The sequence below is a fragment of the Typha angustifolia genome, chromosome 7, assembly GCF_048772165.1.
Source record: "Typha angustifolia cultivar Huaian chromosome 7, ASM4877216v1, whole genome shotgun sequence".
Classification (NCBI taxonomy): domain Eukaryota; kingdom Viridiplantae; phylum Streptophyta; class Magnoliopsida; order Poales; family Typhaceae; genus Typha; species Typha angustifolia.
In genome coordinates this window covers 7,869,968-7,885,057 of record NC_133245.1, presented here as the reverse complement: position 1 = coordinate 7,885,057, position 15,090 = coordinate 7,869,968, and the positions used below count along the sequence as shown (strand labels likewise).

General features: G+C 38.4%; 1 protein-coding gene across 2 annotated transcripts; it reads left to right on the top strand.

The window, feature by feature from the left end:
- Nucleotides 1–3,651: 3,651 nt before the first annotated feature.
- LOC140762187 (uncharacterized) lies at nucleotides 3,652–14,612 on the top strand. Of its 2 annotated transcripts, none has more exons than XM_073099820.1 (6): nucleotides 3,652–3,786; nucleotides 10,260–10,531; nucleotides 10,891–11,542; nucleotides 11,618–11,817; nucleotides 11,895–12,139; nucleotides 12,222–14,611. In XM_073099820.1, exons 2-6 carry the CDS (start codon nucleotides 10,260–10,262, stop codon nucleotides 13,925–13,927), a joined length of 3,075 nt encoding a protein of 1,024 aa, XP_072955921.1. In that variant the 5' UTR covers nucleotides 3,652–3,786; the 3' UTR covers nucleotides 13,928–14,611. The 2 variants fall into 2 exon arrangements, with proteins under 2 accessions (XP_072955921.1, XP_072955920.1); XM_073099819.1 differs by having other exon boundaries at nucleotides 3,673–3,786; nucleotides 10,244–10,531; nucleotides 12,222–14,612.
- Nucleotides 14,613–15,090: the final 478 nt, after the last annotated feature.

Genomic DNA, 15,090 nt, shown 5'->3' with positions numbered 1-15,090 from the left:
CAAGGCAGCATGGGGAGCCCTCCGCAGCATACCCAACATCCTCCATGGCCTCCATGTTCCCCACAAAAATACAGGAGAGTTCGATTATCCAGCAAGATCAAGCTTCTACACCCCGACCCATAATCAGCCGCAACAAATCGCCACCGGCTACAATGGGATCCTTAACCATCGTAGCAGCCCTCGAAACCTCCACATCTTCCCATGCACCGAAGACCTCGCCAACAAACCGCGAAAGGCTAGCCGCACGCTTCTCGATCCCTGCAAAAACGACAAAGAGTCTAGCTTCAAGGCAGCAGTTTCCTCCGGCGAGCTCGATGATTAGAAAGGTTCTTTCGACGTCAGAATGGAGTTCTTCGACTAGTCGACAACTGTGCGAACCATTATTGAATGGAGGAAGACCACACATGGCCACTGGATATCCCTCATCAGGAATCCTCATTAGTGGTGAGTTCCGACACTTGGGCCACCTTACACCACCTCCCTTTGCAACCACGGCGAGTCGACAACCAGGAAGAAATAGTGTATGGCCTCCAGCGACCTTCCACCATTCTCCTCGGTCAATCGACACTCGACCGTGATAGCGTCATCACCGGCGATGACGTTGCAGCTCCCCGTCGAGCTATAACTCGAAGGAGAAGGCCGCAATCTTCCACGCCCGGCAGCACTGGCTGTTGACCCATAAAGACCTCGTGGGTTGCTGCTTTTCTCACCCAGACGACCAAAATCTTGCTGCCATGGCTGCGACTAAATGAAGAAGAAGAAGATGAAGATTTTATTTTTGTCAACCTCAGCCTTTCATAGCAGTCAACCACCGCCACCCCAAGAAGGACCTCACCGGTAGCTATTTTCGTATTCTAGATGGTCGAAGGCTCCTTGACGTGGCTGCAACGGGACAGAGAAGAAGGACTTGAAGATTTTATTTTTTGGGCCAACTTCGGCCTTCCGTCACCGTTGATCACCACCACACCGCCGGGAATCCTGCCAGAGCAATTACCGGAGGTGGTCACTGCTCAGCCATGGCTGCCACATGCCAAGGCAACTCCTATGACAACGGCTGATGGAGATGGAATTATGGGAGAAATATTAGGGATTACAAATTTTTTTGAAAACCCTAAGTGGTTAGAATTTCAAGATGGCTACATGGTTGGGCTTGACTTGGTTGAATTGCTAGACATGAGTTGGGTTGGACCTAAGAGCCAAAGGGGTCAAGTTAAGTGTGAGTCATCTCTAGACTTGGGGACTCAATTAAGTCAAATAAGGGACCTGATCAGAAACCTTCTACTTGACTTAAGTCGAGTTTGCTTATACTAGGATACATTTGACTTGGATCCTAATCCATGGAGTGGGCAGAACGATTATGAGCACAACCAAAAGTCAGTTCGGCTGGTTGAACCTAACTCGAGTCACCGGGTGGACCCAATCAGGATCCCTTAACTATATCTAACTCGACCTCCCAAGTATAATCAAATGCACCAAATTTCTATAGTTGAATTGACATTGAGTCAATTTGTTCGACCACCCAAGACCAAGTGGACTCAATGTAGATGGATCTGAATCCCACCTTGGGCCAGTAGGAGTACAAGTATCCAAGCTTGACTGAGGATGACCCACCGAACATAGCAAGTTTGACTCGAGTCACCTCGAGGACAAAGTGTATGGAAGTGTGGTGGATTGATATGATTCGTACTTCACCAGGGACATCTCAAGCATGGATACACTTTAGAGGTGTCTTTTATTCTTGTTTTAGTGTTTATTTTATAGAAAAATAAGTTTTCTGTATGTCATGTTCAAACGCAGATGGAGTACGTTCGAACACGCTTGTGAATGCCTGCATCAGGTTTGCAAAAATAAAAAACATGAAATGTGCATTCGAACGCGATCAAGTGCGTTTGAACGTGATCGACAAAAATTTATTGTTTTAGGCTTAATAATTGCTACTTTTGAATTGTTTGGTTGGCCTCTAAAGGTGTGGATGGTAACCATGAAATTATTATTGAATGAATTGAGTTTTGCCTTGTCTCCTTCGTCTTCTTCTCTCCCGTTCTCTCGTTTTCCAGCATCGCCACTTCTAGCCTCCCCCAACCGGCCAATCACCCTAGTCCTTTAGTGGTGAGCGGCCCACTCCTCCCCCTTCTTCTAATCTATCTATCACCTTGCCCTAACCTTTTCATCACCCATAACCCTTCCATCTCCACATACTCATCGGTGCCATCCCATTAACACTGGTTCACCAAGCTTCACCAACACCAAGGATCTCGTGCCTCTATCCACGGATCCTAAAACGGACTCCTTGATGTTTGTCCACTAATCGGACGATATCTTAAGATCCCACCGTTCGATTTGCCTGAAACATGAGTTGTTTGAAAGCTCTTTTCTGGGGCTACAATATATCAAAATTTTACATCAATCCAATGGCTAAATCTTTCGAGATATATTTTTAAAGTTCTGTGTCAGATCTTGTCCAAATCTAAAAATCGGAATAGATCGAGCCTTGGCCAAAAGGGAAGATCGTATCACATTTTTGGCTTTTTTGGTTAGCCTTTTAAGGTGTGAATGGCAACCAAAAATATTATGATGAATGAATCTTGATTTCTATCTCTTTCGGTCCTCTCTACCCTAATCTCCCTTCCTCTTCCTCCAAGCCCTAGCCGTGCGCCATCTCAATGTCAGTGTTCTTCTAATCTCTCTCGTTTGTTGAGTTCTCCCTCCTTCTTGGGCTCTCGGCCACTTCTCCCCCTTCATCCTTATCCCCTAAACTTCATCGACCATCCACTCTCATCTCCACTATCATCCCTAACCTTATCATCACCTCCACCCGTCACCACCACCATCACCCCAACTCTGCGTATTTTCATCCACGTTGTAGTTCGAATCTACGAAGGGTACCAAAAACATAGATTAGGAAGTTACGAATCGATCACTCTTAGTTTCGTAATTTTTTGACTATGGTAGAATATCTGGTGAATATTTTTCTTCGGTTGCGCGGATTACTCTCCTGCAACCGATCTATATATTGAAGAAGACGTTCCGTTCTTATCACCATAAGAGCCTAATGTGCGAGAATGAATCCAATCCGACTTACTCGTTTTAGAAATAAGAGAAATGGTTATTCTCTTTTTATATAAAAGATGAAAGGCTATATATATATATAATAAATAAAAATATAAGTATAGGCAAACTGTAATTATAATTAATTTGTGATTCTTACTCTTACTTGATTAATTATTAATTATACGTAAAATAGTGATTAGATATTCAATCTTGTATAGTTAATAGGCAATCTTACTATTTCATTTTTATACATAATAATATATGTTAGATATTAAAATTACATAAATATGATCACGAATAGAAATATACATGAATTTAAATTAATAAAACTATAAGTATTAATCTAATAATAATATATAAGCTATATCTATATATATATATATATACATGTAAATGCCTATGATTATAGTTAATTACTAATTGTACTAATTATATTTAGCCAATAATTATATTAGTGAATGTATAAAATAACTAGCTACATTTCGAGGGAAGATCAGAACACTTTGGCAAAGCACTAAATGTATAATGAAGGGGTATATTGATAAATATCACTAAGGTAGCGTGTAAACTATAATATAAGGAAAATGCTCGGTGTTTTCGGTCAATTTCCCTTAAAAAAACAAAAAAACACACGCTGCCCTAACCCAATTGAGCTCTCCCTCCTCTCTTGGGCGACGGCAGCGAGTGGTATTGGTAGCGGCAGCGGCAAGCGGTGACGGCAAGCGGCGGCGGCAGGTAACATCTCTTTTTCCTCTTTTCCTCTTCTCTTTCTTCTTACTTCTCTTTCATTCTCGGCTGGCAAGCGACGGCAAGCGGCAGCTCTTTCTTCCCTCTCTTCTTCTTTTCTTCTTCCCTTTCACTTTCGGCGCCGGCAAGAATGTAGAATAGCTTCTCTGCTCTATCTAAATTCTTAATTAATTGCTAAATTCTAATTAGGTAATTAGAATATTAGATTGTGAAAGGGCAATTACTGAAATGTAGTTTGTAATTACTTGCTTACTGCTTAGTTTGTAAATTGGCAATTACTGAAAAGTCTGAAAAGTATTACTTAGCAATTACTGTTTTTACTATTTAAATCAGTAATTACTTACTGTCTTACTGATTATGTACAGTACTAGTTTTTAAAATGTGAGTTAAAAATATATCATATATCATATATTTTTTATTTTTTTTATATAAAAAATACTAGATCACTTTGTCCCCAGCCTTGCCGCCGGCCTTCCGCGTAATTGCTATATGGTGGCCGCTCGCCACCCGCAGCCGCTCACAACATTATAGTCTCTTACATCTTAACTCAAACTAGAAATAAGAAACATCGATGTGTTTATTTTATGCTTTCTGTCAAGCGCTTTAGGTCTTTCTGCTATCAACTTGTTCGAGAGGTTGAATTGTTGAGATTGGAAAGTTTTCCATTTTAGCTTCATAGAGAATGATTCCATAGACACACCTAGAATTTCCAAATTTAGATAAGACAATTCCATGGACACATACACATAGAATACCAGATTCTTGGCTCTTATCTAAAAATTTAACCCAAACACTTATGTTGTTAGATAATGCACCAATAATGTGTTCAAGACATCAACATACTCTTGATACATTGCAGGTGGACAAATGGTATATAAGACCTAAGAAGAAGTGCCACCCCTCGACACTAAATAGATAATATAAAAGAAGGATCAATTGGGGCTTGACAATGTTTGAACCCATAACCTTTAGAGAAATGGCTATGCTAAATATTTAGTTAATCCTAAATTGTAAGATATTAACTAACATACCAAACAATGTATGTGATGCCTTAACAAAACATGGATACGTATATATTACACCACTATAGACACTAGACTGTAACATACGTGTTAGAGAGGGTTTTCTAGTGGGTTTAGGCAAACTAAATTTACAGGATGTTGATTTCCTATTATTGGTCATCATGCTAGTCATTGCAACTTATTAAGCAAATACGAGTGCATTTGTATCTTATGGTTTTTTTTTAATCTTTTTCTCAAAGTTGATTTGACATGGAGTCATGCTGTTCTTAAGTACGATTGGATCTGGATGACACATCTATTATCATGTTGGCTTTGAATAACATTTTGACATTTCTCTCCTTTTGTTTCTCTCCCTCCCTAGTTGTGCTAATTCTATATTTGATCAAGACTGGTGAGTTTGTGTTGGAAATTTGACACAAGAGTGATGCAAAATAGGGGAGAGAGAGATGAGGGAGAAAACTAAGGAACAAAGGAATGGGGTTTCATACCTCCATCTTAAAAATGATTTCACACCGAGATTTTCAAAAGAGCAAAATCAAATAATCTTTCATTAGCTTCAAAAGAAAATACAATAGGTCTATATTCCGACCTATAATGGAATTAAGCAAAAGACACTCTACATAGAAAATAAACAAAAAATACTCTAAATAAATAAAAATCATAACCAAATCCTTATAAGGGAAAATCATCAACTGTCGGCGTCTCCTACGCTGGTACATACACCATCGAGTCCTATCAGTGATGTTTGCATCATTCTCTCCGAATGGGAGAGAACTTGACCCTATGAAGTTTGCAGCTCTGCTGCTCTCATACTACTCTAAAATATTAGGGTGATGCATCTCTAAATCGTGGCTATCAAGCCATGTGTCATCAGATGTAGGTCATCCTTTTCAACGTACTAGATACCGTTAGGTTCCACATTCTTTAGTTGAAATAATTTTATAATCTAAAATTTTATCAATTTTGTCTTTTATGTTAGGTAAAATATTGGAAAGTGGAGGTAAAGAGGGTCTCTCATAAATAGGCTCATTAGTAGGCTTCGTAGCTAGTGGGTTATCTGGGGTAAAATCTGGACCTTTATAAGCTACTAGATCTTCAATATTAAAGGTAGAACTGATGCCGAAATTATTGGGGAAATCTAGAACATAAGCATTATAATTAAGTTTTTTGAGAATTTTAAAAGGTCCAGCACTTTGTGCATACAATTTTTTGATAGTTCTAGGTGGGAACCGTTCCGGATGTATCCGGACCATCACATAGTCTCCAACATTAAATTTTTTGAATCTACTTAGATTAGCTTGAATTTTATAAGTGGTATTATTTTGAGCAATTTTGTTACTGATTTCTTTATGCAAGTCATGAATATGTGATGCAAATGCAGATGTAGACTCAGACAACCTATGATAATGGGTCATAGGAATGAGATATATCTTAGTTGGACTTAAACCTATTGACCTATTAACAGGATTATTATATGCAAATTCAGCAGTTGGTAATTTTTGATCCCATTCTCTTAGATTTTCGCTGACAAGAGTCCTCAGTAGGTTATCTAAACTCTTATTGACTATTTTAGTCTGTCCGTTAGTTTGTGGGTGGAAAACAGTTGAATATTGAAGCTTGGTTCCCATCTTATGCCATGGGATTTTTCAAAAATAGCTAGTGAATTTCACATCCTTATTTGATAAAATAGTTTTTGGTAGCCTGTGTAGCCTAATAAATTCATCAAAATAGAGTTTCGCAACTCAAGAGGCGTTAAAAGTTTGAGAACAAGGTATAAAGTGGGCCAGTTTTGAAAATCGATCCACCACCACAAGCATGCTTTCGAGTAGTCTTTGGTAGTCAAAGTACGAAGTCTATACTAACATCTTGCCAAGGACAGTTAAGAACAAGTAAATGTGTGTACAATCCCCTATTTTATTTTTGCTGCTTAGCGAGTTGACATGCGTGACATCGACCAATAAGTCTCATAACATCTCTCTTAAGGTTTGGTCAGAAAAATCGATGTTTCGTAGCTTTAATAGTTTTTGCATACCTAAAATGTCCTGCTAAACCTCCAGCATTCAATTTCCAAATTAAAAATTCCCTTAACGAGGTGTTAGGAATGCATAACTTTCGAGATTTAAATAAATAGTCATTCTACATGATAAAACTATCTATTTCTTGAGTTACTCCGTTGCTTAACAGATTGTAAACTTTATGATAATTCAGACATGATTCGTATTCAGTTTTGATTTTTAACACTAAAAGAGATGTGTTGTTATTGTTTTTTCAATCTATAATTAAAATAAAGATGGATCTAGGTAGTAGATCACTGAATAATGTAACAACAAATAATATTTGAAGATTTTGGAATCTTATATAGTGATTCTGCTATGACAATGGATTCTTTTTGTTCATCGTCAACGATAATTTCCTCGCTCGTCGTGCGTCGGAATTTTTGACGTTCAGGTGTTCGTGGAGCGATTGGTCGTGCGAAGAACAAATGTGGAGCGGCGTAAAACTTAGGAGGAGGGGCGTTCATAAACTGAGATTCTTTGCTCTGATACCGAAATGATGCAAAACGTGATGGCAGGGGAGGAAACTAAGGAAGAAATGAATGTGGTTTCATATCTTCACCCTAAAAATAGTTTCACACTAAGATTCTCAAAAGAGCAAAATCAAATAATCTTTTATTAGCCTAAAAGAAAAATACAACGGGTCTATATATAGACCTACAATGGAATTAAGCAAAAGACACCCTATATAGAAAATAAATAAAGGCACCCAAATAAATAAAAATCATAAACAAATCCCTATAGGAGGAATCATCAACTGTCTGTGTCTCTTATGTTGGTAGACATGCCATCGAGTCCTATTAGTGATGTCTGTATCAAAGAGTTTTATTGAAATACCCACCACCAAATAGACATGTTTTACACGTGGATGCAACCCATATAATTCCCACGTGACTCACTGGTCAATATTTCCACATAGTATCCAAGGTAATAAACCAAAATTTATCAAAAATAATTTAAACAAAAAATATCCAATACCACATGCCACAACAAGCCTCCAGAATATATGTCCATAAAACAACCAAAAGCAGATAAATACCCATGTAGACAGAACATAAATAATCTAGTCATAAGTTATTAAAAAATATAATTTAACTAATTGTCGCATGCTCTTCTACGATCTCGAAATCATCTATTGATATGAAAACATATTCCACCAAAGGTAGCGACCATAAAGTTTAGCAAGTATACACTTCTGCAATCTAAAAATAGTATAATATATTATGCAACAATACAAATCATGCATAAATGATGATATAATAAACTCATAAATTCAATACCGATAGTTTGTCATTTAATAAAGAAAATAAGATCATACATTATTATGCTATCCTAGAGCCTCAATGCAGTCGCATTATTATACGCTCTCCTAGAGCCTTTATATAATAATAAATAACATCAAAAGTCCTCTCAGAGTATCAAACAATAAAGGATAGATATCAAGTGGTAATATCCAACAAACATGCTTGGCGATGCTGTATATGAATGGTTATGTATGACCATCAAATTAATAACTCCGGCCATAAGCCCATCCTCATACTCCTCACCTCAACTAGTATATAAATCACAAACCCCAACTCATAAAGATGCCATAATTTTGCGTCATGGAATAAAGGGTATTGTCAAAGCGGGATCTAACTATTTGCCACTTTATGATATGTGCATGTGGTGCAATGTTTAATATATATGGCTTGATTAACATATTTAAAATGCATATAATGTATAAACAATGTATTCAATTATCATGAATTGATAACACATGAATGCTAAGAATAAAAGGATGAATATGAATGTCATAATATTCTTACTGTGTCAAAATGCTAGCATCATAACAATATGTCTACACTATTCTCAGATTATAGGGGCGTCACTTGTTTGGAATGTATCTGACTGTTGCAATTGCTTTTTAGTTATCTAGTTTCTCAAGTATCTCAAGATGCTCCTTGTATGAAAGGGGATCTATTATAAGGAGACTATTATTAAATCATGAGTACAAAACCTGGCCTAGCATTAAAATAAATAAATATGTCGTGGAACTATCTTTATGGGTTTAGATACAGTCAATTGTATTGTCCAATTGGAAAAAGATATTCATAACACCCATTAAAAAGAGTTAAATAATTAATGTGAAAGCACCTTTGTTATATAGTTAATATAGTTAATGTTGACTTAATACAAATATATCAAACAAGTGAGATATCATTTTTACATATATATATATAATTTATTTCTAATGTCTCCATCTAATCTGGTCAACATAAAACAAATTGATGAAAATACATAGTAAAATATAATAAAGGGTATTTTCACCTGCTTGTGGTCCACAAAAGAAAAAAGTGTTGGGCTGTTGCTAGTTGCAGCTCGCCAATCTGAAAGAAATAGGTTGATCCTATTTAGAAGAAATAGGTTGGGCCCTTGGGCACATCCCTGGCTAGGTTGCGGTTGGCTCGCATCCAAAGACCACGATTATAGGTTGGGTTTAGCCCAGCCTAGCTCATTGTCTTCTTCCTCAAAGGGGAGTATAACAGCTGCAATGGAGAAAGGGTCCGACGGCGATAGCGGGGCTATGGGACACATCCAAAAGAAAGAGGTGGATGAAAGAATCACTGAGGCATTTAATTCATCAGCCAAGGCGGCCGTCTGTGTTCGGCAACCTCCCCAATGGTTGGCTGTGGGGAAGACTCGAAACCCACCAACTGTGAAATGAACACAAAGGGAGGTAACAGCTCCATCTTGTGGAAGGGAAAGCAACTGGCAAAGATATAAGGGGCAGGAGCGACGGCAGTCAAAACTTTCTGAAAGTCCATGGGAAGAAACCACATAATCCAGACACAACCCAGTATTAAACTGACCGGTGGAAGGTACCACCGGCAAGGTGACACTAAGAGGAAGATTCACAGGTCAGATCTAAGCTGAGTGGTGATCTCCAATCATCATAGTAAGGAATAAAGGAAAGAAAATTATGCATCTTTGACATAATTAGAAGGATTTTGCCATTATGGGCAAGGTGTTCTTAAGTCCTTTTTTTATTTATTTCAGTCAGATTTTTGTGTTATGTCAAGTGTAATGCAATTCTTTTTGTGATGCATGTGAAATCTTTTGCTTACCGGGGTGCATGTCCCTCTCCGAAACAGTTAACATAAGCACAATTTCTGAAACACAGATATCTCTGTATTTTTTTTTAATTATGGACAGGTACACACTGTCTTCTGTTGTCACTAAATTTCTATGCTCTTCAATCATAAAATTCTGAAGAAGATACTTAGATCCACTGATTTCCCTTTGGCTTCTGTTATGATTGGAGCATTCTGATCATACTAGGCTAGGTATTTGATAATCAGATAACAACATTATTAATGTAGTATTCAGGACGTCTCTTATGCAGATGGCTAGATGGGATGAGATTTTGACACTTCCAGTGCAGAATCCACCAACATTGGAATTCTCAGCTGCTGAGATCACATGGTCTAGGGTGGAAGGCTGGAGAGAATCCATGGATAGGCTTGCACTCATTCCCTTTTCAAGAGTGAATGATTTTGTGAGAGGTGAATCCAACAAAAAAGAATGTCCAACCAGATTTCATGTTGAAGCACGGAGAAGGCGTCCTTTAGAGATGGCATACAAACCAAAAGTTGATGGAATACTTGAATATATCTTGTAAGTCACTATCATTCTATATGTTTTTCTGTGGAAAAAAGAATAACTCCTGGTTGTTAAGCTAATTTTTGTAGTTCCAAAATGAAAAGTATCTGCACTTGCTATCAATGGTTATCTCTTCATGCTAAAAATTGAATCTTTTTAGCTCCTCTTCTTGTATTGCCAACCAATCATTTGAATAGTTACATATGAAACTTTAATTAGTCACTCATTTGATTGTTATGATCCTTGGATATAATGGTTAGTGTTGCCACTATAAATGTATGGCTGGAGTTACGAATGGATACCCAAACATTACTGTTGGTCTCGTCACATGTATTCTTGAAGCATACATTTGTCAATTATCCTGTTGAATGCAGGTACTGGTGTTCATTTGGCCCTGATGATCATAGAAAGGGGGGTGTTATTCGCCCTAGTAGGAACTATGCTGCAAAACGGAAGACTCCTGCTGGCCGACCTAATACTAAGAGAGGCTGTGTCTGCCATTTTATTGTAAAGCGCTTGATAGCTGAACCATCTGTTGCACTTATAATATATAATCAAGATAAACATGTAGATAGGAAAGGTTTACCCTGCCATGGTCCCATGGATAAGAAGGCTGTTGGAACACGGGCGATGTTTGCACCTTACATATCAGATGAACTTCGTCTTCAGATTATGTCTTTGCTCTATGTTGGGGTTCCTGTAGAAACCATAATGCAGAGGCACTCAGAAATGGTTGAGAAGCAGGGTGGTCCATGCAACCGTGATGATCTTCTCACCCATAGGTATGTCCGGAGGATAGAAAGGAAGATCAGGCGCTCGACATATGAGCTGGACATTGATGATGCCACTAGTATTGATTTATGGGTTGAAAACCACCGGGATCACATATTCTTATACGAGGACTTCTCCAGCTCAGGCACTTTTTTATTGGGCATTCAAACAGAATGGCAGCTTCAGCAAATGATTCATTTTGGCAACCGCAGTCTGTTGGCATCAGATTCAAAGTTTGGCACAAACAAATTAAAGGTCTTCTTTGCTATTTCTTCTTTCCATTGTAATCTGTTGAATCCTGACACAGATCCTTTGTTCACTATCTTGCAGTATCCCATTTATAGCCTCCTTGTTTTTGACTCATACAACAATGCGATTCCTATAGCCTGGATCATCACACCAAACTTTGCAAATGGCGAGATACATAGATGGATGGGAGCCCTTTATGATCGAGTTCATATGAAAGATCCAACATGGCAGTTGGGTGGCTTCATTGTAGATGACCCTTTAGCAGATTTGCTTACCATCAGGTTATTTTGACGCTTTCCTCATTTAGACTATTCTGTTCCAGTGAGTCGATATTCTTTGATCTTAAGATGTTAAACAGGGAGGTGTTCCAATGCTCAATATTGATTAGCTTTTGGCGCGTGCGTCATGCTTGGCATAAGAGTTTGTTGAAGAAGTGCTCAGAAACAGATGTTCGTGTTGCAATGGCAAGACAACTTGGCTTAGCGGTATCCAATATTTGCAGAGGAAGTGGAGATTTGGAATTATTTGAGGCTTTCCTGGAAGATTTTGTTGATTGCTCAGATTTCCTGGACTACTTTAAGGCTGTGTGGTTTCCAAGAATCGGTTGGTCCTTATCTATATAGTCAAAAAATTATTCTTTAATCATGTTCAGTAAACTGATTATAATATATCTTATTTCCTTTAGGAGCATGGATCTCTGCCTTGAAGGCCCTCCCATTTGCTAGTGCAGAAGTATCTGCAGCCATTGAGAGTTATCATCACCTGTTGAAACTTCGACTACTGAATGAGAATGATACAAGTCTCTATCAGCGTGCAGACTGGTTGGTTGATAAGTTAGGTACCAAGGTACATTCTTATTATTGGTTAGATGAATATGCTGGGAAGGACAATTTTTCACGCTACTGGAGAGATGAATGGAAAAGTGGTTTAACACCATGGCGCCAAGGATTGCTAATTCCGGATCTTGATGTTGCTTTGGAAGGCAAATGTGCAAAAGTGGTTTGTCAGACAAATAAAGAGAAGTTGCACACTGTACTAAATCCGGGTTCTGAGTTTGCCATGTGCGATTGTAGTTGGTCCAGGATGGGAAACATTTGTAAACATGTAACTAAATTGACTAAAGTGTATCGTGACAGGGGATTGGCTGCACATTCTACAAGTCTCTTTGATTATAACCAGACTTTGAGGAATACTCTTTACTGTTCACCCCATGATTCTGTAATTCGTGATCATGCAATTGGTCTGGCTGTTTGTGTTAGGACGCAGCTAAATGCACTACCGGACCAAAATAGTGTTAGTTGCTCCTCAACTCCATCAGTTCCCGGGAAGCAGCAAACAGCTAATGAATTGAGAGCAATTTCCACCCAGAAGCCAGAATATGGTGGAACCATTCTCATGAACAACTTGCAGTCACTTCCTGTCAAGGGAAATGAAACCCTAAGGAACGAGAGGTGTTGTGATGCTGAGGACATGGCTACAAGGAGAGTTACCAATGATTATGACAAGAATGCTTTACTGTGGTCACATGAATCTTCAATTGAGTCATTGCCAACTGAGCTACGATGGGATAATAATGCTTCTGTTAGATGTGGCTGTCTAGAAAATGAATCAGGAAACTCTCTAGACCAAAATAATAATTCGGAATATGCCTGTAGCAATCAGATTTCTATTGATGTAGCAACTTCTGGACAAATTGGCAATGGTTGTCGCAACAACTCTGAGGCTGAGGAGATGATTGATATTAATTTACAGTCTCACCACGGATCGCCACCGACTTTGAACTCTGGAACTTCAAACAGTGTTTCAAAGGAAAGACTTACCCACCAGGTGTCTAATGTTCCATCAGATGCTCTAAGAGTAGGTGAGATTGCACTAACTTATTATGATCCGATGATCATTGAGACCATTGAGGTCAACACTGCTGTCTGTGATGGCAGTGAGAAGAAATCTTTAGAAGTCCACAACATTCTTCAAGGCACTGTGGGAAATGGTGGGGACAGAGGTGTGACAGTTGAAACAACTGAGATCAAACATATTGCAGGTTGTGATATTGATAAAGTAGTTGGAACAATTGTTTCAAATAGGGTGCTCTGTGATCCCATTCTTAATGAAGAGGCTGGCACTGCAAAGACTGTTCTGGAGATGGATCTGGGACCCTGCTCTGCTGATGCTGAAGCTAGTATTGCTGATTTTGATGATGGTACTAAGGATGTTGTTCTAGCTGAACAGGAAGTTTTTCGTCATGTTATGAAGGAGTTTCATGGTGGTAGTAATACAGCTCCAGAAGAAACTACTTGCCCTGTGCAGATGGCTGTTGACCTTTTAACAGTTAAGCCAGCTGCAGATCAACAGTGTGTTGTAATGGAAGTTGATTCTAATTCAGATGTTTAGGGATTCCTCTGTTGATGAGAAAGGTGTTGAGGCAGTGTGCTTTCTAGGTAGTAATGAGATTTCCAGTGCATAGAAAGGTCCAATTATCAGGTTAACACTGCTTATGTCTCTAACCAGAAGGTCGATGATGGGGCAACTGTAACTTTTTATGTTGCCTTTGTTTAATAGTTCAACAGGACTTGCACAACCTTGCTTTCTTCTTAGTATGGGGAATACTGAAGTTCAACTGGACTGACACAACCTCCTTATCAAGAGGTATTGAGAATACTGAAGCTTTACTACCTGCAACCACATGTTAAGGGAATTCATGGGGACTGAATTGCTTGTTACCTCCTTATCAAGAGGTATTGAGAATACTGAAGCTTTACTACCTGCAACCACATGTTAAGGGAATTCATGGGGACTGAATTGCTTGTTTGACAGTGTCGACCTTAATCAGATAGTAACGCCTTTGTGGAACATGTTGGAGATGTTGAGGACTGTATCTATTTGATCAAACTAGATCAGCTGTTTCTCAGATCTCATACTAACAATTAGAATTGCATCATCTTTGCTAGAATACATAATGATTTAGAGGAAAGTTTGATATTGGGGATATCAACAGCATTTCTGTATCATACTCATGTTACACAAACTATTTCACAAATAAATTTCAGATATGTTCTTTTTAACATCAGTGAATATTGTAGGCATACCTTCTGCTTTTTCTTGGCTTTCTTGTCTGATATGCTTGCATTTTCCGTCTCTTTGTTACATGTTCATTGTTGTTTGAGATAATTGTTGGTTTAATATTGGCAAGCTAGCACAGTAGCTTATATAAACTTGGCTAGTTCTGATTTCTCAACAAACAAACTAACAAAAAACTTTGCTAGTTCTCAGGGTCGTTCTTGAACAGTATATTTAGTCCTATCTTATTAACTTTTTTGGCCTTGGACTATAACTTGAGATTTCCGTGTCTCCTGACCTGCTTCCGTGATTTTTTAAACCAAATAGTGATTTTATTGCGGCCACCAGGGCCATTTGTTGGTTGAACTGCCAATTACATACTAGAAGGGTGTGTTGCTGCTAGAGGAGGAATTAGGGAAAGTAAAAAAAGTAGTAGTTCATTATATTAAGTAAACGATACGGGACACGAATGTTAACACAATTTAGTTGAGACCGTA